This window comes from Globicephala melas, chromosome 8 (genome assembly GCF_963455315.2).
Source record: "Globicephala melas chromosome 8, mGloMel1.2, whole genome shotgun sequence".
Classification (NCBI taxonomy): domain Eukaryota; kingdom Metazoa; phylum Chordata; class Mammalia; order Artiodactyla; family Delphinidae; genus Globicephala; species Globicephala melas.
In genome coordinates this window covers 13,025,684-13,048,109 of record NC_083321.1, presented here as the reverse complement: position 1 = coordinate 13,048,109, position 22,426 = coordinate 13,025,684, and the positions used below count along the sequence as shown (strand labels likewise).

The 22,426-nt window shown below is 43.9% G+C and overlaps 2 protein-coding genes across 8 annotated transcripts in view; one reads left to right on the top strand and one right to left on the bottom strand.

Moving 5' to 3' along the window:
• DDB2 (damage specific DNA binding protein 2) overlaps positions 1-22,426 on the top strand; it is a 39,354-nt gene that overhangs the window by 4,462 nt on the left and 12,466 nt on the right. The window contains exons 4-10 of one of the 4 annotated variants that reach the window (XM_030864506.2): positions 12,394-12,539; positions 13,808-13,907; positions 14,000-14,177; positions 14,506-14,648; positions 16,153-16,317; positions 16,464-16,509; positions 16,811-17,210. In XM_030864506.2, the coding sequence (XP_030720366.1) occupies positions 12,394-12,539; positions 13,808-13,907; positions 14,000-14,177; positions 14,506-14,648; positions 16,153-16,317; positions 16,464-16,509; positions 16,811-16,860 (828 nt within the window). In that variant the 3' untranslated portion in view covers positions 16,861-17,210. Of the gene's footprint in view, positions 1-12,393; positions 12,540-13,807; positions 13,908-13,999; positions 14,178-14,505; positions 14,649-16,152; positions 16,510-16,810; positions 17,211-22,426 lie in introns of those variants that run through there. The other 3 variants (XM_060303239.2, XM_060303237.1, XM_060303238.2) reach the window with 3 other exon arrangements.
• ACP2 (acid phosphatase 2, lysosomal) overlaps positions 13,703-22,426 on the bottom strand; it is an 11,486-nt gene continuing 2,762 nt past the window's right edge. Inside the window, exons 7-12 of one of the 4 annotated variants that reach the window (XR_009564853.1) lie at positions 21,923-22,055; positions 21,045-21,127; positions 20,824-20,930; positions 20,561-20,736; positions 15,399-18,243; positions 13,703-13,886 (exon numbers count right to left, since the gene is read on the bottom strand). Coding sequence is in view for 2 of the 4 variants with exons in the window: in XM_060303241.1 (XP_060159224.1) it covers positions 18,110-18,243; positions 20,561-20,736; positions 20,824-20,930; positions 21,045-21,127; positions 21,923-22,055 (633 nt within the window). In the remaining 2 variants the exon portion in view is untranslated. Of the gene's footprint in view, positions 18,244-20,560; positions 20,737-20,823; positions 20,931-21,044; positions 21,128-21,922; positions 22,056-22,426 lie in introns of all 4 variants that reach the window. The other 3 variants (XR_009564854.1, XM_030864509.2, XM_060303241.1) reach the window with 3 other exon arrangements.

Genomic DNA, 22,426 nt, shown 5'->3' with positions numbered 1-22,426 from the left:
TGTCCTAGGGGAAGAGTTTCCTGACAAAAAGGGGAATGATAACTGCTTTGAACTTGTGTCAGGCTGAAGCTGCTTTTGGTTTATATCACCCTTTATTGTGATGTGCATTTAAGTGAAGTTTCCTTACACACTGTTGTGGAGATTGGTCTGGGCATTTGAACTCTGTGACTAGTAGGGAACTAGGTTGTAGCAGGAGAAGGGTAGGTGGTCTGGAGAACTGTCTGTTTTTACTCCCAGGAACTGACAGCAGAAAGTTGATTTGAGACCAGTGACTGAGGGAGCAGCAGTGCTTCATTTTGTCATTTCTTTAGTCATCTGACCTTGGCTCTGATCTCAATCTTTCAGGCCCTTGGCAAGGGGACATGTATTACATTTTCAAAATGAAGATTATTTTATTCTCATTGTAAAAATGACCTGTGCTCATTGCAAGAAATTCAGGCAATACAGAAAAAAGTATAAAGAATAAAGTAACTATTACCTGAAATCCCCATTTGAGGCATCTTTATGTGCGTGTATATACTGTTATACACACCCGTTCTTCTACTTATATTTTTATGTAAATATTCTATCCTAGAATCTGTTGTATTTTACTTATTAGATCATATCCTAGTTTAGTCATCTTGTACCAGATGACGACCACTTAAAAATATCTTATTTTCTGGACTTCCCTGGCGGTCCAGTGGTTAAGACTCCATGCTTCCACTGCAGGAGGCACTGTTTCGATCCCTGGTTGGGGCACTAAGATTCCCACATGCTACTGGGCCAAAAATAAATAAATAAAATTAAAATTAAAATTAAAATTTAATTAATTAAAAATTAAATTTAATTAAAAAATTAAAATAAATAAAATTTAAAAATATATATCTTATTTCCTTTTTTTGGTAATGCCTTTGGTTTTGGTATCAGGGTAATGTAGACCTCATGTAAAGAGTTGGGAAGTATTCCCTCCATTTGAATTTTCTGGAATAATTTGTATAGAATTGGTACTATTCCTTTCTTAAATTTTTTAATAGCATTCACTAGTGAAGCCATCTGGGCCTGGAGTTTTCTTTGTTGGAGGGTTTCTAACTATATATTCAATTTCTTAATAGATACAGGGCAATTTAGGTTATCTATTTCTTCTTGAAGGAGCTTGGTAGTTTCTTTCAAGTAATTTGTCCACTTTATCTAAATTTTTGAATTTAGTGGTGTAAAGTTGATCATAGTATTCCCTTATTATCCTTTTAATATCCATAGGATCTGTAGTAATGTCCTCCCTCATATTTCTTTTTTTTTTTTTTTTGCGGTACACGGAGCTCTCACCGCTGTGGCCTCTCCCGTTGCGGAGCGCAGGCTCAGGACGCGTAGGCTCAGTGGCCATGGCTCACGGGCCCAGCTGCTCCGGGGCACGTGGGATCCTCCCGGACCAGGGCACGAACCCGCGTCCCCTGTATCGGCAGGCAGAACCCCAACCACTGCATCACCAGGGAAGCCCCCTCATATTTCTTAATATTGGTAATTTGTGTCTTCTTTTTTTTTTTCCCCTAATCAGTCTTGTTAGAGGATTATCAATTTTGTTGATATTTTCAAAGAACCAGCTTTTAGTTTCATTGATTTTTTTTCTCTGTTGTTTTTCTGTTTTCTTTTTTGTTGACTTTTGTTGTATTATTTTCTTTCCTATGCTTACTTTGGGTATAATTTGCTTTTCTTTTTCTGGTTTCTTAAGATAGAAACTTGAATTGTTTATTTGAGACCTTTCTTTTCTAATATAACCATTTAATGCTATACATTTCCCTCTATTTCTTAACTGCATCTCACAGATTTTGTTGTGTTTTTGTTTCCATTCAGTTCAAATTATTTTCCAAATTCTTTTTTTTTTTTTGCGGTACGTGTGCGTCTCACCGTTGTGGCCTCTCCCGCTGCGGAGCACACAGGCTCCGGACGCACAGGCCCAGCGGCCATGGCTCACGGGCCCAGCCGCTCCGCGGCATGCGGGATCTTCCCAGACCGGGGCACGAACCTGTGTCCCCTGCATCAGCAGGCGGACTCTCAACTACTGCGCCACCAGGGAAGCCCCCCAAATTCTTTATGATTTCTTCTTTGACCTGTGGGTTATTCTGAATTATTTTGTTTAATTTCCAAATATTTGGGCATTGTTGAGATACCTCCCTGTTATTGATTTCTAGTTCAATTCTGTTATGAACAAAAGACATTTTACGTGATTTCCAGTCATTTTACATTTTTTATTTGTATTTTGGCTGAGCATACGGACTATCTTAGTGAGTTTTCCATATGCATTTGAAAAAAAAAGTGTATTCTTCTGTTTTGGGGTGAATTTTTTTTTTTTTTTCCTGTGGCTGCACTGTGCAGCATGTGGGATCTTAGTTCCCCGACCACGGATAGAACCCATGCCGCCTGCAGTGGAAGGATGGAGTCTTAATCACTGGACTGCCAGGGAAGTCCCTGTTTTGGGGTGAATTATTCTCTAAATGTCAGTTAGGTTAAGTTGGTTGATAGTGTTGTTTAAATATTTTGTATCTTTTTTTTTCTTAATGTTCTGTATCCTTATTGATTTTATGTCTCATCAATTATTGAGAGAGGAATATTGGAATCTTCAACTATAAAATTGTGGTTCTGTCTATTTTCCTTTAGTGTTTGCTTCAAGCATTTGGAAACTCTGTTATTAGGTGCTTACACATTTAAAATTATGTCATTTTGATGAATTGACAACTTTGTCATTGTGTGATGTCTCCCTTTACCCCTGGTAATATTTCTTGTCTTGAAATCTTTGTTTGATATTAATGTAGCCACTGCAGCTTTTTTATCATTAGTATTTGCATTGTATATCTTTTTTTCATCCTTTTATTCTTAATGTATTTGTGTATTTGTATATAAATGAGTTTCCTGTAGATAGCATGTAAAAAAAAATCCAATCTGGGAATTCCATGGTGGTCCAATGGTTAGGACTCCTAAAACTAATACAGTGTTATATGTCAATATCTCAGTAATTTTTTAAAAAATTTCATTTAAAATAAAGTTAACCCGTGGGAAGTTCCCTGGTGGTCCAGTGGTTAAGACTTGGTGCTTTTTGTTATAAAGCAGAAGCTAACACACCATTGTAAAGCAATTATACTCCAATAAAGATTAAAAAAAAAAAAAAAAGACTTGGTGCTTTCACTGCTGAGGGCCTGGGTTCAGTCCGTGGTTGGGGAACTAAGATCCCACAAGCCACATGGTGGCACAGCCAAAAAAAAAAAATCCAATCTGACAATCTCTACCTTTTTTTTTTCTTTTTTTTTTTTTTGGGGGGGTACGGAGGCGTCTCACTGCTGTGGCCTCTCCTGTTGCGGAGCACAGTCTCCAGACGCACAGGCTCAGCGGCCATGGCTCACGGGCCTAGCTGCTCTGCGGCATGTGGGATCTTCCCGGACCAGGGCATGAACCCGTGTCCCTTGCATCGGCAGGCGGACTCTCAACCACTGCGCCACCAGGGAAGCCCCAAATCTCTACCTTTTAATTGGAGCATTTGACCATTTACATTTAATATGATTATAAATATGATTGGGTTTAAGTCTGTTATCTTATATTTCTATTTGTCCCATTGCTTTGCTCCATTTTTCTTTTTTTCTTGTCTTCTTTTTGGTTGAGTACTTTTTATGATTCCATTTTATCTCCACTATTGGATTATTAGTTACACTTCTTTTCCTTTCTCTTTTCTCTCTTTTAGTAGTTGTTCTTGGGTTTATAATGTACATCTCTTTGTTTTGACCACACAGCTTGTGGGATCTTAGTTCCCTGACTAGGGATTGAACCTGGGCCCTTGGCAGTGAAAGTGAGGAGTCCTAACCACTGGACCACCAGGGAATTCCCCACAATGTACATCTTTAATGTAAGAGAGAACCTTCAGATAATGTTATACCACTTCACATGTATTGTAAGACTCTTACAACTATATATTTACTTCTGTTTTCTCCCTTCTGTCATTGTCCTACATTTTACTTCTACGTATGTTATAAACCCTACATTTTTATTTTTGCTTTACACAATTATCTTTTTGTTTCTGTTTTTTGTTAAATCTTTATTGAGATATAGCTAATATATGATAAACTGCACATGTTTAAAGTGTACGATTTGATGAGTTTTGACATACGTATACAACCATGAAACCATCACCACAATTAAAATAATGAACATATCCATCACCCCCGAAGTTTCCTCACACACCTTGGAAATCCATCCCTTTCTTCCCTCTGTTCTGACACCTGAAAACCATTGATCCACTTTCTATCCCTATTGATAAATTTGCATTTTCAAGGCTTTTATATAAATGGCACCATACAATATATACTCTTTTTTTTTTGGCTTCTTTCATGCAGTATAAATATTTGAGATTCATCTACATTTTTGCATGTATCAGTAGTATTTTTTTTCTTTCTGAGTAGTTTTCCAGTGTATCGATATACCACAGTTTATTTATCCATTCACCTGTCGAAGGGCATTTGGACTTTTTCCAGTTTTTGACTGTTGCAAATAAAGCTGCTGTGAACATGCATGTACAAGTCTTTGTGTGGATATATGTTTTCGTTTTTCTCGAGTAAATACCTAGTTGTGGAATAGCTGGATTGCAGGACAGGTATCTTTTAAAGATATTTTAAATTTATTTTTATAAATATTTATTTATTTATTTGGCTGTACTGGGTTTTAGTTGTGGCACATGGGATCTTTGTTGCGGTATGCGGAATCTTTAGTTGCGGCAAGCGAACTCTTAGTTGCAGCATGTGATCTAGTTCCTTGACCAGGGATCGAACGCAGGCCACCTGCATTGGGAGCGTGGAGTCTTAGCCACTGGACCACCAGGGAAGTCCCTAAAGATATTTTTATAACTTTTATTTAATATTTACTTTATTATTATTATTATTTTTGGCTGCGTCAGGACTTAATTGGGGCATGCGGGATCTTCGTTGAGGCACACGAGATCTTTCATTGCAGTGTGGGCTCTCTTGTGGCACGTTGGCTTCTCTCTAGTTGTGGCGCTCAGGCTCCAGAGCACATGGGCTCTTTAGTTTTCAGCAGGCAGGCTCTCTCGTTGAGGCGCACGAGCTCTGTAGTTGCAGCGCACGGGCTTAGTTGCCCCGTGGCATGTGGGATCTTAGTTCCCCAACCAGGGATCGAACCTGTGTCCCCTGCATTGGAAGGTGGATGCTTTACCACTGGACCCACGGAAGTCCCAAGATATTTTTTAAATGAGAAAAAACTTCAATATTTACCCACATATTTGCCATCTCCAGGGCTTTTCATTCCTTTGTATGATGCAGACTTCCTTTTGGTAACATTTTCCATTTTCTTTCTGCTTGAAGAGATTCCTTTAACATTTCCTGTAATGTAGGTTGGTTGGTGATGCTTTTTTTCCTTTTGTTTGTCTGAGAACGTCTTTATTTTGCCTCCCCTCTGTGTTTTTTTTTTTTGAAGGTAATTTTGCTGGGTATAGAATTCTAGGTTCATAGGGCTTTTTTTTTTCTTTTAGTACTTTAAAGATAATTTCTGATGCAAAGTTTACTCTCATTCTTATGTTCCTCTTCATGTGATTTTTCATTTTTTCTTTTGGCTGCTTTAAAAATGGTCCCTTTGTCATCTAAAGTAATATTCACAGGTTCCAGGGATCAGGGCATGGACATCTTGGGGGACCATTATTCAACCTACTCCAGTTAGCATGGGTCTAAGGCAGCCTGTAGTTTAGATGTGAGTTGACCTCACCCTGAGGCAGTACCCTTCTGAGGACTCTACTCAATGTTCTGTATATTAAGAATTTTTTCATTCTGGATGGTGAGAATACAGACTGTTCTGAGGATTTCTCCTTCTACTCACTTCTCGTGGTTTTACCTCAGCCTTATGTAGTTTCCTTATACATATTTACCCAACAATATTTACTCCAAGGCCTGAGGGGACCCCTCTGAAAATCTCCAGAATGCTCTCTCTGTATATCTCCCCCTCCAGCATTTTCCCCCACAAATTCTTGCCTTGTTGGCTTTCCCAACTTGTCACCTCAGCTTAATGAGACTATTAGGCTGTTTGGGTCCTCTCTCCCTGTGCTGCAGCCTGGATACTCTTTCCAAGCAGCAAGCTGGGACAATTGCAGGGCTACCTCATTTCTTGCCCTCTTGTCTTGTGCTGCCTGTTGCCCAATGTCTGAAAACTCATTTCATGTATTTTTTCATTTTTTTTTAGTTGTGTAAGGCAGGAGGATATATCTGGTTTCTGACACTCCATCATAGCTGGAAGTAGAAATTCATACTTAACTAATTCTAATAGTTTCTCTGAGGATTTAAATTTTTTTCCTACACAGTTTTGTCATCTACAAATAAATGAGAGTTTGAATTCTCACTTTACCATTTTTTCACTTCTTTTTTTGCCTTATTCCATTGGCTAAGACCTCTACTACTTTGTTGAATGTTGGCTATAACAGACATCCTTGTCTTATTCTTTTTTTTTTTTTTTGCGGTATGCGGGCCTCTCACCGTTGTGGCCTCTCCCGCTGTGGAGCAGAGGCTCCAGATGCACACGCTCAGCCGCCATGGCTCACGGGCCCAGCCGCTCCACAGCATGTGGGATCCTCCCGGACCAGGGCACGAACCTGTGTCCTCTCATCGGCAGGCGGACTCTCAACCACTGTGCCACCAGGGAAGCCCCTTGTCTTATTCTTGATTATAGAAGGCTTTTATTTTTTGTCATTAAACAAGGTTTCTGCTACTTTTTATTGTGATAAGATATACATAACATGAAAATTACCATTTTAAAGCATACAACTCAGTGGTACTAAGTACATTTACATTGTTGTGCAACCATCATCAATATCCATCTCCAGAACTTTTTCATCGCCAAAACTCTGTACCCATTAAACAATGACTCTCTATTACCCCTCCCCTCAGCCCTACTAATCTGTTTTCTGTCTCTGAATTTGATTATTCTAGGTACTGCATATAAGTGGAATCATACAATAAATATTTGTCCTTTGGGGTCTGACTCCTTTCACTTAGCATAATGTTTTCAGGGTTCAACCATGTTATCCTTTTTGTAGTTGAATAATATTCAATTGTATGAATACACCAAATTTTGTTTTGTCATTCATCTGTTGATGGACATTTGGATTGTTTCTGCCTTTTGCTGTTATGATTCAGCTGCCATGAATGTTCATGTACAAGTTTTTGTTAGAACTGTTTTCAGTTCTTTTGTGTATATACCTAAGAGCTTGTTTGTTTTTAAAACTTGTTTTTAAATACTTTTTATCAGATTAAGTTCCTCTTTTATTCATAGTTTGCCAGAAGCTCTTATCGTGAATTATAATTGAATTTCATCAAATACTTTTTTGTCTCTTGAGGTCAGCAATGATTTTCTTCCTCTATTCTATTAATGTGGTAAACTACACTGTTTTTTGTTTGTTTTGGTTTATTAGTTATAGTCGATTTTTTCATTTAAATGTTATTTTTTTCACTCTTACCTTTACAGTTATATTTCTAGCAAGTGATACTGCTTCTTTTAAAAACTGTGGGAAGAGCACATAACACAAAATGTATCATCTGAACCATTTTTCAGTGCACTAACACTATATTCACATTGTTTTGCAACAGAGTTCTAGAACTTTTTCATCTTGTGAAACTGAAACTGTGCCCACTGAATAACAACTCACCATTTCCCCTTCCCTCCAGCCTTTGGCAACCACAGTTCTACTTTCTGCTTCTATGAGCTTGAACTACTTTAGATACCACTAAGTTTTGGTGGTTTTACGGTTTTACTGTGGCTATGTCAGAGAGTATTCTTGTAGGAAGTACACAATAAAGTATTCGAGTGTGATGGGACATCATGTTGGCAATTTATTATCAAATGGTTCCGGAAAAACAGTTCCTTGTGCTATTCTTGCAACTCTTCTATGAGTTTGAGATAGTTTGAAAATAAAGTTTAAAAAAAAAAGATTGTTTCTTCCTTAAATATTTAGTACATTCACCACTGAAGCCATTAGGATCTGGAATTTACTTTGCAAGAAAGTTTTTAGTTGTGACTCAGTTTCTTTAATAGATACCAGCATATTCAGATTTTTCTTTTTCATCTTCTGTCAGTCTGGCAAGTTTGTACTTTTCTAGGAATTTGACTATTAACTCTAAGTTTTCAAATTTATTGGCAAAAGATTGTTTATGATGTCCTCTTATTATCTTTTAAAATGTCTAAGATGTATATTGATAATCTTTTCCATTCATTAAATTGGTTATTTGTGCCTTCTTGTTTGGTCATTCTCACCAGGGATTTATCAATTTAATTATATTAGTCTTTTCATGGAACCAACTTTTGGCTTTGTTGATTCTTTCCACAGTGTATTTGTTTTATTTCATTAATTTCTGTTCTTTTTTTTTTACTTTCTTTGGTTTTAGCTTCTTGTTTGTTTTACAGCTCCTTGAGATGGATGTTTGAGTCATTGATATTTAGCTTTTTTAACTATCATTATGAATATGCTCCTATGAATATCTGCATACAAGTTTTTACATCAACATATTCATTTCTGTTGAGTATATATCTCTTGGGTGTATATATCTCCTGGGTCATATGGTAACTCTATGTTTAATTTTTTGAGGAATTGCCTGTTTGCCAAAGCAACTGCTCCATTTCACTTTCCCACCAGCAATGTAGGAGGGCTTCAGTTCCTCCACATCCTCACCAACACTTAACTGACAAAAATTGTACATATTTAAGGTGTACCACATGATGTTTTAATACATGTATGTACTGTGAAATGATTACACCATCAAGCTAATTAACATCCATCACCTTACATAGTTTTTTGTGTGTGCATGCGCGCATGCGTGCTGAGAACACTTATCTACTCAGAAAATTTCAAGAATACAGTACAGTATATTAACTATAGTCACCATGCTGTACATTAGATCTCAAGAATAACTGAAACTTTGTACCCTTTGACAAACATCTCCCCATTCCCCTCCCCCCACCCCAGCCCCTGGCAACCACTATTCTACTCTCTGCCTTTGTGAGTTTGACTTTTTTAGATTGCACATGAAATTGAGATCATTCAGTATTTGTTTTTCTGTGTCTGATGTCCTCCATGTTCATCCATGTTGTTGCAAATGGCAGGATTTCCTTTTTTTTAAGGCTGAGTAATATTCCATTATACACACACACATACCACATTTTCTTTATCCATTCATTCATCAGCAGACACTTAAGTTGTTTCCGTATCTTGGCAATTGTGAATAATGCTGCAGTGAACACAGGAGGACAGAACTCTTTGAGAAACTGATTTCATTTCCTTTTGATATACACCCAGAAATGGAATTACTGGATCATATGGTAGTTCTATTTTAAATTTTTTGAGGAACCTCCATACTATTTTCCATAATGCCTCTACCAATTTACATTCCCATCAACAGTATTCAAGAGTTCCCTCTTCTCCACATCTTGGCCAGCACTTGTTATCACTTGTCTTTTTGATAATAGTCATTCTAACAGGTGTGAGGTGATATCTCATTGTAGTTTTGCATTTCCCTGATGATTAGTGATGTTGAGCACCTTTTCATATACCTGTTGGCCATCTGTATATATTCTTTGGAAAAATGTATATTCAAATCCTTTGCCCATTTTTAATCAGATTGTTTTCTTGCTATTGAGCTGTCCGAGTTCTTTATATATTGTTAATATTAACCCCTGATCAGATATATAGTTTGCAGTATTTTCTCCCATTCCATAGGCTGTCTTACAACACTTGTAATTGTCTTTTTGATTATAGCCATCCTAGTGGATGTGAAATAGTATTTCATTGTGGTTTTGATTTGCAATTCCCTAATGACTAATGATGTTGAGCATCTTTTCATGTGCCACTGACTATTTGTGTATCTTCTTTGGAGAAATGTCTGTTGAAATCCTGTGTCCATTTTTTTTTTTTTTTTTTTTGGCTGCACTGTGCAGCTTGCCAGATCTTACTTCCCCAACCAGAGATTGAACCCTGGGCCACAGGAGTGAAAGCGCCAAGTCCCAACCACTGGACCGCGAGGGAATTCCCTTTGTCCATTTTTAAATTAGGCCTATTTTTTAAATGTATACTAATTACAGTTATTTTAAAGCCTGTGTCTAATAGCACCAATACCTGGATCTCCTGTGAGTGTCTTTCAACTATTGTTTTTTCTCTTAGTTATTGGTTATTTGATATTCTGGGTAATTTTAGATTTGATGCCAAATATTGCATATAAAAACTTGTAGAGATATAATTTGAAGTTTTGAGTGCTGTTATTTTCCTCCAGAAAGAATTTCTTTCCTCTGGCAGGCAGGTCAGGTGGAATCAGATCATCTTAATCTGATCAGCGATTGAAATGATTTGAATCTGGACTTCAGTCTTTGTGAGGGATGGTCTGTTTCCAGTTTGCTCTTATTTTTAGGGTTTCGGGGATCCTAGCTAAAAGCTGGGTTTTTCCCAAGACCTCTCCTCCTTGACAGGTCTGAACTCCAGTTTTTGCCCCTCTTGAGACGGACAGAACCTCTCTTCAGCTTCTCAGCCACCACTTTCTTATCTGCATACGACTCAAGAGGAAAAGCAGCATCGAAATGTCAGGCGTACCTCTCTGCTTCTCTTCTCTCTCTCTTCTCTTCAAGTCCTTGATGCCTTGATAGCTCTTCGTTGACTTCAGACTTTCCTTTGAAAACATGTATTTTTTATGTCTTTTCTAGTTTTTCTTGACAGAAGGTTGGCCTGACACCAGCTAACCCACCATCACTGGAATTGGAAGTCTCAAACATATCTCTTTTTCATATTTTGTCCAGGTTTGGTTAGTCCTTCTCAGTGCAAGAGCTGGTCATAACCATTTAGCCCACCCTTGCTAGAACGCTCATGCGTTTTACCTTAAACTGTTTACGTGTGTTTATTACTAACGCTTTGACATAGGGCCAGTCCTTTTCTTGGAGTAAGTGTTCACTGATTAGGGTTCACCTGGTCTTACATAAACCATATCCATAATGCCTTTTTTATAGGGTCTAGTTTCCATTCCCCAAAAGTGGAGACATAACTTAAAATTAGTTGTGGAGCAATCTGATTGCAGATTCTTTTTAAATTTTTATTACTGTTTCCCACCCTAATTGTTTATAAGTATCTCACCCATGCTTAATTCAACAACTATTATTTTTAGCAAATCGTTTTTTTTTAGCAAATCATTTTTATCTAGTTTTTCCAAAGTGTTCATATGGATTTCACAGAAATAACAATAGTCTTTCTTTTTGCACATATTTCATCAGTTTAATTAAATTACGTTTGATGAAATGTTTTAAGTGTTTAAAGTTTAAATGTTTAATAAATCACATCATGTAAATTAAATTACATGATTACAACACAAACTACAACTGGCATACATAGGTTTAAGAACAAACACAACTAACCCTTCGTAAGCATAGAACTCAGCTAGTGGGAGCAGATTATCATATAGCAGCAGGGTTTGGTGAACCATGGGCATCAGAATGTTTTAGAGAGGGAATGGAAAGTACCAGTTAGTATGCTGATTGAGTTAAGTGGATGTTGTGTAAGAGGCCTTGTAGAACTAAGGCTGGAATAGCAACAGCATACGGGAGAAGTGGAGGAAGAGCCTTGAGGATGTAAAGTTCTTAAAACAGTGCTTGATATATAATAAACACTTAATAAGGTTATGCTACTGATGTCATGATTATTTTCATCATCATTGTCTGAGATGTCTGGAAAAAACAGGAAGGAGCTCAGATCTGACATCAGCCCTCCTAACCCAGCCACTGTTCCAAGCTGAAGCTCTTCTGAAAAGAGCAGTTATATGATAAACAGATTATGGTACATTCACACAATGGAATACTCAGCAATAAAATGGGATGAACTATAGATACAGACAGCAAGTTGGATGAAACTCAGGGGCATTACACTGAGGGAAATGAAAGAAGCCAGTCTCAAAAGGCTGCATACCGTATAATTCATTTATATGACAGTCTGTCAAAGGCAAAACAACTGTATAGTGATGGAGAACAGATCAGTGGTTGCCAGGGGATAGGAGTCGGGGGGAGGATGGGACTACAATGGGAGAGCACAAGGGATTTTGGGGGAAGTGACACAACTGTCCCGCACCCTAATTTTGGTGGTGGTTATTCAAATCTATACGTGTGTTAAAATTCGTAGAACTGTATACCAAAAACAACAAATTTACTGTATGTTAATTAAAAAGTATGAAATTAAAACTAAAACCTTAAGAAACAGTACTGTGGAGAGCATCCTACTGTCTAGGCATCTAAGCTGGCCTGGCCCCAAGTGCAGTCTGGCTGGCTCTTGTGTCTGAGCGGAGTATGTGCACCCAGGCCTGGTCCTCTTCCTGGGCCGTTGTCACTCACTGGCTTTTTTCTTCCTTGTGTTAGATTGGAGCTGGAGGGAGCATCACTGGGCTGAAGTTTAACCCTCTCAATACCAACCAGTTTTTCACCTCCTCAATGGAGGGAACAACTAGGCTGCAAGACTTTAAAGGCAACACTCTCCGAGTTTTTGCCAGCTCAGGCACCTGCAAGTGAGTAGTTTAACTCAGAGGGGAAAGGGCTTCTAGGCTCTCGGTGTAGTTCTGGCGAGAGCATCCAGGTCCCATTTCTTTCACCCAAACCTGGCACGGGGAAGAAAGGAAAGGTGTTAGCTCCTTTCCACGTTTCCCTCTCTTTCTCAGTCTTTTTCTTTAGCTGCTCTTACTCTGGGCCAGGTGGGTTACTGCTTCAGGGAGCGGTTCTGGAGCTTCAGCTCTTATGTCAGTCATTCCTGTATTAGACTAGACCTTGATTCTCACTGGACAAGTCAACATGGCATTTGTCTAGAAAGCCACTTAAAGCCTGGACCAGGAATGAAGAACTTAAGATTCCATTCCTTGCATTCACTGGGATGTAATGACCTGACCAGTTCCTTGATGGAAGCTTAAATGGATATAATCATGTCCATAAAGCACTCTGGACTCCCCAAAAGCAAGTGGCTGGAGAAATTACAAAATGCTTGTCACTTTGATTTCTAGCCAGAGACATGACTCTGCTCCCTAAGTATTTGGGGGTGTGGGGGTCTAACTAGCACTGGGCTGCCCCACAGGGGTAAGAAATACAGGAGCAATAGGACAGGTGATAGAATAGACTTACTCTTCCACAAGAAGCCCTCCCCCTGAAAGATGTTTACAAGGGATGCAAAAGGCAGTGTAGCAAGGATTTGAGGGAAAAAAATGTGAATCTGAGCTCTCCTGGCTGGGTATCAGGATCCCTGAAGCACCCTCCAACCCCATCTCTTCACATCACGTAGTCTGAGGGACAAAAGAGCAAGATACAGCTTCTGAGTTGTGTGTGCCTTTCCCCCTGAATGCTCAGAAGGGGGCAGAAGTTCCTTTCTAGCCAGCTGTGAGGAACAGAGCTGGGCAGTCCCTGTTTGGTGTGTCACATCTCCTTTGGCCCGACCAAGGGTGGAGGGTGAAGGGAGAAAGCAATACCTGAGTCTTCCTCAGGACCCAGGGCTGAAGGGGGCAAGCCCGCCTGGGGACCTGCGTTATGGCTCTGGGTTTGGCTGCTTCAGGGACTCTGAGTAGCTGAGGATCCTGGGCCCGGCAGTAACTGGACAAGTTTCTGAGCCCCACCACCCCCACAACCTCTGTGGGGATGGTAGACAAGTCTGAGTGCTCCTCACTGGGAGTCCACGACAAGTTATTCATTCATTCAACAAATATTTATTGTCTAATATACGTGAGCTGCAACAGTGAATAAATGGAACTTGCCTCTGTCCCCAAGAATCTTACAGCACAGTCTCTCCCTCCAGCTTCTGGTTTTGCAGCCTGGATGTGTCTGTCAGAAGCCGAGTGGTGGTCACAGGAGATAACGTGGGGAACGTGATCCTGCTGAACATGGACGGCAGGGAGGTGCGTTCTCTGGAGCCTAGGTCCTCCCCTTCCCTCCCTGACCCCCAGCCTCGGTTCTGCACCCCCCACCTGAACCGAGCTCTTCTCTGCAGCTTTGGAATCTGAGAATGCACAAAAAGAAAGTGACCCACGTGGCCCTGAACCCGTGCTGTGATTGGTTCCTGGCCACAGCCTCCGTAGATCAAACAGTGAAAATCTGGGACCTGCGCCAGGTTAGAGGGAAATCCAGCTTCCTCTACTCGCTGCTGCACAGGCATCCCGTCAACGCAGGTGTGATATACCAGACCTCGTCCTTCCTGCAGACCCTGCTGACCCGACCGCTTCAGGGGTTTTCCCTCAAAGTGTAGAAGCCACTAGGCCAAACCTTTATACCCCTGATAGCATCGGCCAAGCTGAAGTCCTGAAGCCTTTCTGACTCTAGCTGCTCGTATCAGCTGCTGAGCCTCTAGGATGTTTTTGTTCGCAGCCCAGATTCACCTCCCTTCCACCTGTCTCTAGAAAGGAGAGGGAGGGAGGGTGCCCCTGCAAGAGGCCTGTGAGGGCCAGGACAACAGGGGGCCCGTGGTTCCCTGAGCTCAGGGGCTTTTCACTTTGCCAGCTCATTTCAGTCCCGACGGTGCCCAGCTCCTGACCACTGACCAGAAGAGTGAGATCCGTGTTTACTCTGCCTCCCAGTGGGACTGCCCCCCAAGCTTGATCCCACACCCTCATCGCCACTTCCAGCACCTGACACCCATCAAGGTAAGTAATGGAGGGAAGGGAGCTGTGATCGTGGGATGGATCAGGTCTACCAGGGTGGGGAGAAGGGGGCAGATACAGAAGCCTTCAATGCTAGACCTCTTCCTGTGCTGACACAAAGCAATCTCTTATTCTCTGGCTCTCTCTGCACCTTTTGTCCAGCTCTGTGATCCCATTTTGCTGAGTTTTCTTCATGTCTCTTTGATAAGCTCATTTCCCTGAGTTTTTTCCACGCAGCCCAGATCTCACTGTGGGCACTTTCTGAGATCCTAACCCTCGGTTCTGCCCTTAGTTTCAGTTACCTGTGTGTGCAGCTGATCTGCAAGCTAATCTTAGCCCTCATTAGCGGCTTCTCTGGCCTCAGTCCCTAAGGCTTACAGTCTTCAAGTCCTGTGATTCTTTCCTGCTCATGCCCCAAGCAGTCTGAACTCTGCCAGTCCTTCTGCTTTACTAGTATATATTCTTTCCTAGAACCACAGCCCCTCTTCAGACCTCCAGATCTCATGCCTGTACTTCTCTAGTCAGTATAGCATAGTTCAGGCAGGCGGACACCCCCGGGGTTAGAATCCTTGAGCAAATTACTCAAATTTTGGATCCCAGTTTCCTGGTCTATAAAAAGCGAATAATGGTATCTGCCTGACAAGGTTGTTGTGAGGATAAATCCTTATACTTAAAGCACGTGGCAACATGCTTAGCGCCTAGTAAGTACTCAGTAAACAGTGATGACTTGGTAGTAGAGTGGCCCCCACGTACCTCAGATCAAATCCAAGCTCTCAGTAACATCAGGGTCCTTTAGCAGTTGGTGTTCCCCATGGATCCTTCCTTCCTTATCTCCCACTTGGTATCCAGCCAGCCCAACCAACAGCATCCCAGGTGTGACTTGTTTGTGACTTATTTCCAAGCCACTGCCGGTAGCACTTCTTCCTTCCTGCTAACCATGTCTTTTCTCCTTCAGAACTTCCTTGAAAAGCTTTCTTGGGAAAATCCCATCAAGTTCTGTCATTCCAACAGCTGCCAGATCTGTTTTGAGCAGGGTGATCTGAGGAACACAGGTGTCCTCCCCTTCTTCAGTCACTAGCCATTTTCTACTCAACTCATTGACTTTGATGGAGGAGGGAGAGTAGTGGGATTACTTCAGAACTTATTAGGTCCTATTTGGTTTTGCTTACCGGAGGCTTTTCGCTTTGTAGGCTTACCTCTTTGGTTCATGTCTGGGTCGGGCTGATGTTAAAACATTTATCAGTTGGTATGATCTCAGGAAATGCAAAGGAGAGAGAAGGCCTGAAGGTGTCCTAAGGGTCAGGGAGGCCAGCTGGGGATTTTAAATTTGCAACGGTAGATGCGCACGCACTTGAAAACCATTCCTGTTGTTTCATGTAGGTCTTATCTCCATTATTAAATTGTTGGCAGTTGTATGAACAAGTGTTGTTAGTGGCAAAGATACTTTTGATGTCCCTCTTGACAGTGTTCTGCGTTTACTCTTGTGACCTGCCTCTCCATCTCCTAGGCAACCTGGCATCCTCGGTACAACCTCATTGTCGTGGGCCGATACCCAGATCCTAATTTCAAAAGTTGTACCTCCCATGAATTAAGGACGATCGATGTGTTTGACGGAAGCTCAGGAAAGATGATGTATCAGCTGTATGACCCAGAATCTTCTGGTATCATGTCGGTGAGGCTTGGGCCCTCAAATAATAATGGGAGGAAGCAGGGATTCACCTTACCTTATTGCATCAAAAATGACCAGAAATTAATCCTTATGTGCCCTTCTCCCAGTACCCTCATTCCCTCCTCATGCTTATCCCCTTGTCTCTGCAGCTCAATGAGTTCAATCCCATGGGGGACACACTGGCCTCTGTGATGGGTGAGTGAATCTCAGGCTGGTAAAGCCCACCCTACTCCCCAAGGTTCAGGGCAGGTTAACCTCAGCTTAGTGCTGCTCCATTCACCCCAGGGTCATAGTCAGTAAAGATGATGACCAGGGGACAGCGGGCTCTTTGGCCTAGGCCCTCCATCCCTCTTGCTTTGTCTTGGTCACAGCAATGCCTGGCTGCTGCCCAGTTTCCTGGTATCTCCTTACCAAGTCCTAGGTTCCCCACGCCAGCCCCAAGTTTTCAGAGGCTGATAATGGATGGTGCGAGTCAGACTGGTCTCACTCCTCCTAGGTTATCACATTCTCATTTGGAGCCAGGAGGAAGCTGGGAAGCGTAAATGAGAGACATTAATGAAGGTGGGGGCCAAGCAAGGGCTTGGAGCCCCATGGGAACAAGTTCTGCGAGAAGAGGCGGCTTTGTGTTAAAGGGCCAGAGGTATCCGAGTCCTTAGGGTTGGAGCAGGGGCACTGGGACTGCGACACTGGGACTGGGACACTGGCATGTACTGTTCTGGACGTAGCTCCAGAAACTCCAGAGTTGGCGACCCAGCTGCCCCAAGGGTCCTTGCTATATCTAGCCTGGAGCCAAGCTTCTCTTTTCTCCTCTCTGACATGCAGTGGCAGAGGATCAGGTAGTGGTTTTCGATTTGTGTTCACTATTCACATGGCCAATAAAACCATACCCGACTGAGCTTCTGAGTGGGTCTTCCAGCACTGACCTGGTCAAAGGGCTTCTCAGGTCCCCAAAATGAAGAAAAGGCACAGAAAACAGCACTAAGAGTCCAAAACCTTCATTCTCTGGAAGCTGTCTCAGCCCTATTCTGGGCCACAGTCAGGAGCTATTCAGCTCACAACCTGCCAGCTGGAGATCCCTGGCAGATCCCAGGAGATCCCAGCCTAGATGAGAGGGATAGTAGTTTCGTGATTCTGTACAACTCACCCCCCCACACCTCCCCCGACTCCCTCCCAAGTACCCACATCCTTCCGACCTGCTCAAGGTGCAGGGGTGACAAAGATGCTGGAAGCATTATGTCTAACTCCAGTTAATGGTGGCTTCAGCTGGACAAAGGAAAACTTCGCTGGCTGGCTCTAGGGTGATCTGGTTCCTTGGTGGCCAGTGTTTGTACCCCCAGTGTTTTGCAGTTTTTCCCACTAAAATAAGCACTGAGAGGCAAGACTGTGTCCTCTGGGCCATTTGCCAAACACTCTGGGTTGGAAGAGAGAGTGAGCAGGGCTTGATGGAGAGGCAAAGTAGATCAAGTGGCAACTCCTTCAGCCTTTTTATCCTAGGTCCTGAGTGAAACTTGAATACTCGTCTACATTTCAGGTCCTTAGAAGGGAGCATGCAGGAGGCAAATCCTGTTTGGAGAAAGCCAGCGTCCAACATAGTACTTGGTTAACGTCAGGCACATGAATGCTGAGTGACAGGTGCCACAGGCCAAGCTGAGCCCCACTTGTTCATCTAGGCTGGGGTGACCAGAGGGAGGCCCAACCCAGGGTCTCCTGTCCATGGGCTGGGGAGCAGCAACAGTCAGGAGCAAGGCCCAGCCCACCTCCCCGAGGAGGCAGAGGGAAGGGGGCTGAGTGGTTGTCAGGCATGGTCCTCCCCGTCTGGAACGTGGCGGTAGCCAGGAGGCTGGGCCTGCATCCGGAAGAGGACGGTGAGGAGCAGCACTATGAGAAGGAAGAGGATGGAGCCACAAACAGCCAAGGCCACGATCACCTCTGGGCACGGGGCAGGGAGGGCGAGAGAAAGGTCATGTCAGTGTTCATTCAGCAAATATCTGAGTGCCTACCACATGCCAGGTGCTGTTCTTACAATGGGGATATCACAGAGGGCCAAGACAAAGTCTCCCTTGTAGATTTTACATTCTAGGAGAGGAGATGCCATGACAGGCAAATGATAGACATGATGGATTAGTGGCAAATGCCATAAAGGAAAACAAAGCAGGGTAAGGGGGAAATGATGGAGAGGTAGGTCAGTCAGGGAAGGTGTCACTGAGAAAGTGACCATTTGAACCTGGAGTCACTGAGACATACAAAAGATCTGAGAGAAGAGTGTCCTGAGGCCAGGGGTCAGGGGGTGGGGTGGGTGGACGGGAAGCAAATGCAAAAGGCAATTTGCTTGGCATGTTCTAGGACCAGCAAGAAAGTCAGTATCACTAGAGCAGAATACACAAGCACAGGAGATGAGGGCAGAGGACCAGACCAAGTAGGGCCTGGAGGCCATGGTAAAGAACTTGGGTTTTTTGTTTTTGTTTTGTTTTTTAATTTATTTTTCTTATTTATTTTTGGCTGTGTTGGGTCTTTGTTGCTGCATGTGGGCTTTCTCTAGCTGCAGCGAGCAGGGGCTACTCTTCGTTGTGGTGCGCGGGCTTCTCATTGCAGTGGCTTCTCTTGTTGCGGAGCACGGGCTCTAGGCGCACGGGCTCAGTAGTTGTGGCACGCGGGCTCAGTAGTTGTGGCTCACGGGCTTAGTAGTTGTGGCTCGCGGGCTTTAGAGCGCAGGCTAAGTAGCTGTGGTGCACAGGCTTAGTTGCTCCGCGGCATGTGGGATCTTCCCAGACCAGGGCTCGAACCCGTGTCCCCCGCATTGGCAGGTGGACTCTTAACCACTGTGCCACCAGGGAAGCCCAAGAACTTGGGTTTTATTCCAAATGTAATGGGAAGCCACTGGAAGATTCTGAGAAGAGTAGTGATGTGAACTGATTTATGTTTAAAAAAAATTAACTCTGTTGTGCTGAAACACTGGTAGAGCCAAGAACAGAATCAGAAAGAACGTTAGGAAGCTTTTCAGTACTTCAGGCAAGAGATGATGGCAGACAGGGCTAGGGAGCAAGAGCGTGTACTTCAAAGATTGGGCTGGTAGGATCTGCTAGTGGTCTGGAGGTGGGGTCTGAGGAAGAGGGTATTCAGAATAGCGCTTTGGGTTATGCTATACACCTAGGTGGCTAATGCGCCATTTACTAAGGTGGGGAAGGCTGGAGGAAGAGCAGATTTGGGGGAAGAGCATTTGGATGGATTGATTGATTTTTGAGCATTTGGATTTAGACTTCAACTGTGACATGCCTTAGTTGACATCCACGTAGAGACCTCAAGTCAGCAGCTGGATATGTGAACCTGCAGCTCAGAGAAGAGGTCATGAATCTGTGAGTCATAAAAAGACAGAACTTAGCATGGAGATGGTAATATAAGGCTGGGTAAGCTCACCTTGGGAGCAGGCATGGATGGGGAAAGAGCGAGGCTGAGCCCTGGGCCATCCACTGGTTAGTGGGGAGGAGAAGCTAGTAAAGGAAGCTGCCTATGAGTTAGGAGAAGAACCAGAGAAGCCAAGGAAGTGTTTAAGGAAGGAGTGATCGATTCTGTAATGCTGCTGAGAGGTGAGAGAAGCTAAGAATTGGTCACTGGCTTTGGTAAGAGGAGGTCACTGGTCCTTGACAAGAGTGGTTTCCATGGAGTGGCAGGTGACATAAGACTGTCCAGTGTGAGTCTGAGAGAATGGGCACTGAGGTAGTGACACCAGAGTCTAGGCAACCCTTTGAAGGATTACACCCGAAAAGGGGAGAGAGAAAAGGAGTGGCAGCTGGAGAAGGACGTGGGCCAAAGAGGTTTTTTTAGGCTTTGAGATGACACTGATCCAGGAGAGCAGTAACACTGAGCACCGGGGTCCGTGTGGAGGTGAGAAGAGATGGACCCAGAGTGTAAGTGGAAAGGCTGGCTCCAAGTGGTGGCTTGTACCAGCGAGTAAGCTGGAACACCTGGTGGTGGGAGGACAAGACAGTTTTCTCCCGGTTGCTTTTATTTTCTCTTAGTATAAGAAGAGGGGCATTGCCTGAGGGTGAGGAGTACGTCTCAGGGTGGGAAATTAACTGTCTAGGGATAGGATGGGCCTCGCCCCAAACCATGCAGCGTCTGAGCTGGCTAAAGGACTGCCATCCCTGCAACAGGACGGCTGGAAGTGCATCAGCTCTCTCGAGACCTGTGGATATGAATTGTAAGCTGTTCTGGGACACGGCCAGCATGGAGGCAGGCAGCAGCTCACCTGTGTCTGCAGGACTGCTTGCCAGCCGGCACTCCTGCTGCCAATCCTTGGGCACAACAGGCTCTGTGAGGCGAAGGAAGTCCTGCAGCGGGCAGCGGTGAGGGCAGCCAGGCAGGATCAGCGGCCAGGGGGCCTTGTTACTCTCATTCCGAAAGTACATTTCCACTGAGAAATTCCTGAGGGTTGATAGGAGACAAGATGGGAGCTGCCCACAGTCCCCACGTGAGCGCCTCTCCTCAGGGCAGACCCATAGCTCCACTCACCCAGTATCTTCCTGGTACAGTTCAAATATGTGGCAGGACGCATAGGGGGCTTGTTCACCATTGTAGACATCCAACGCCATTTGCAGAGCAACCAGGGTGGTGTCGTGCTGTAAGAGAGAAGGGCTCCCCATCAGCACTGCCCCCCACACCCCCAGGCGCTGAAGAGAGGAGAGATCCAGCTCCTACGTGACGTCAGCACACTGGGGACCGTGGAAGCTTACCGCAGAGTAGACCAGCAGCTTAGGGAGCTGGGAGGTGGTTGCCATCAGGGTCAGGTTCTTCCGTATCTGAGCCAGCAGGACTCCTGAAGGAGAGAGTCCCCAGTGTCAGTGGCTACAGCCATCACCGTCTTCTGACTAGACCTATCTGAGGTCCTCTCCCCCTCTGCCAGTCCTGGGTCTGATCACCAGCACAGAGAACGCTTTAGATTCAGGGGAACCACGCAAACTCTACAGCAGCCCCTGCTCTCTAATAACTTCCAAATTTACAGAAGGAAGCAAGACAAAACAAGATATCTATATTTCTCACAGGTGCGGAAACCTGCCCATTTATTTATAAAGGAGCTACGAGGCCCTGCCCATGTTTGAAGAATTACTCCAGTTGGGAATAAATATAAACTTAAGATTGCTTCAGAGCACACAGGATGGGGGCTCCAGGCCAGGGGAACTCTGTCATGTGTAGGCTCTGAAAACTTTCTAGATGTTGGAAAGGTCTGGCAGCTGGCACTCCCTTGGGTGCTCAGATGAAGAAACTGACGTGTATGACTCTCAGCGTCCTTTCAGAGTGGCCCCTGGTGGTCCTCTGGAGGTAGGAAGTCATTTGAGGGAAGGGAGGGTCTTCTGACATGGGTGAAACTTAAGGATATGAATGGCAGAAAAGCACAAAAACCTAACTGTGGTCACTCACACAGTGACAAACATGTTAAGTATCTGCAGAACTGGGGAGACTGGATGGCTGACGGGATAACTAGGGGGATCTGGTTCTGAAAGAGCAGAGAACACCTCAGGCAGAGAAGTAAGCATGTAAGAAGCCCCCAGTAGCAGATGTCTAATGCTGTAGGGTTCTGACAGGGGAGTGACATGCTGCTTTTGTCACTCACCCCCCTGCAGCCGGGCCTTCTCTGCCTGCTCGTAGATCCCGAAGAGGAAGCGGAAGCTGAAGTCCTTTAGCCGGCTCAGACGCTGCATGGTTTGGGGCGAGGCCCAGGGCGGCAGGACCAGCCCGTGTGTCTGCTGTGTACGGCAGCGGGCAGGTTAGCTCCCCAGCCTAGGCCAGAGCCTCTCCGGAGAGCAGCTCTCTTCCCACGTGGGACAGTACCTGTGTGTGTGTGTGTGTGTGAGAGAGGGGAGGGAGAGGAGAGGCAGAGGGACTGGAACCAGGAGACATAGGCTGCAGGGAACAGGAAAGCAGGCTTGGGAGCGAGAAGTGTGACTCAGCAGAATGGAGTCAGATACCACGAGAGCTCTGGGTGGACAGAAGCAGGAACTGCTGACGACTGATAAACTGTTTCCCACTCTGAGGTTCTTTTTCACCCGTGAGGGAAGTTCCCTTGTTTCACAAGAGGTGGCTTGCTTGGACCTCCCCAGTAAGCATGGTGTCCAGG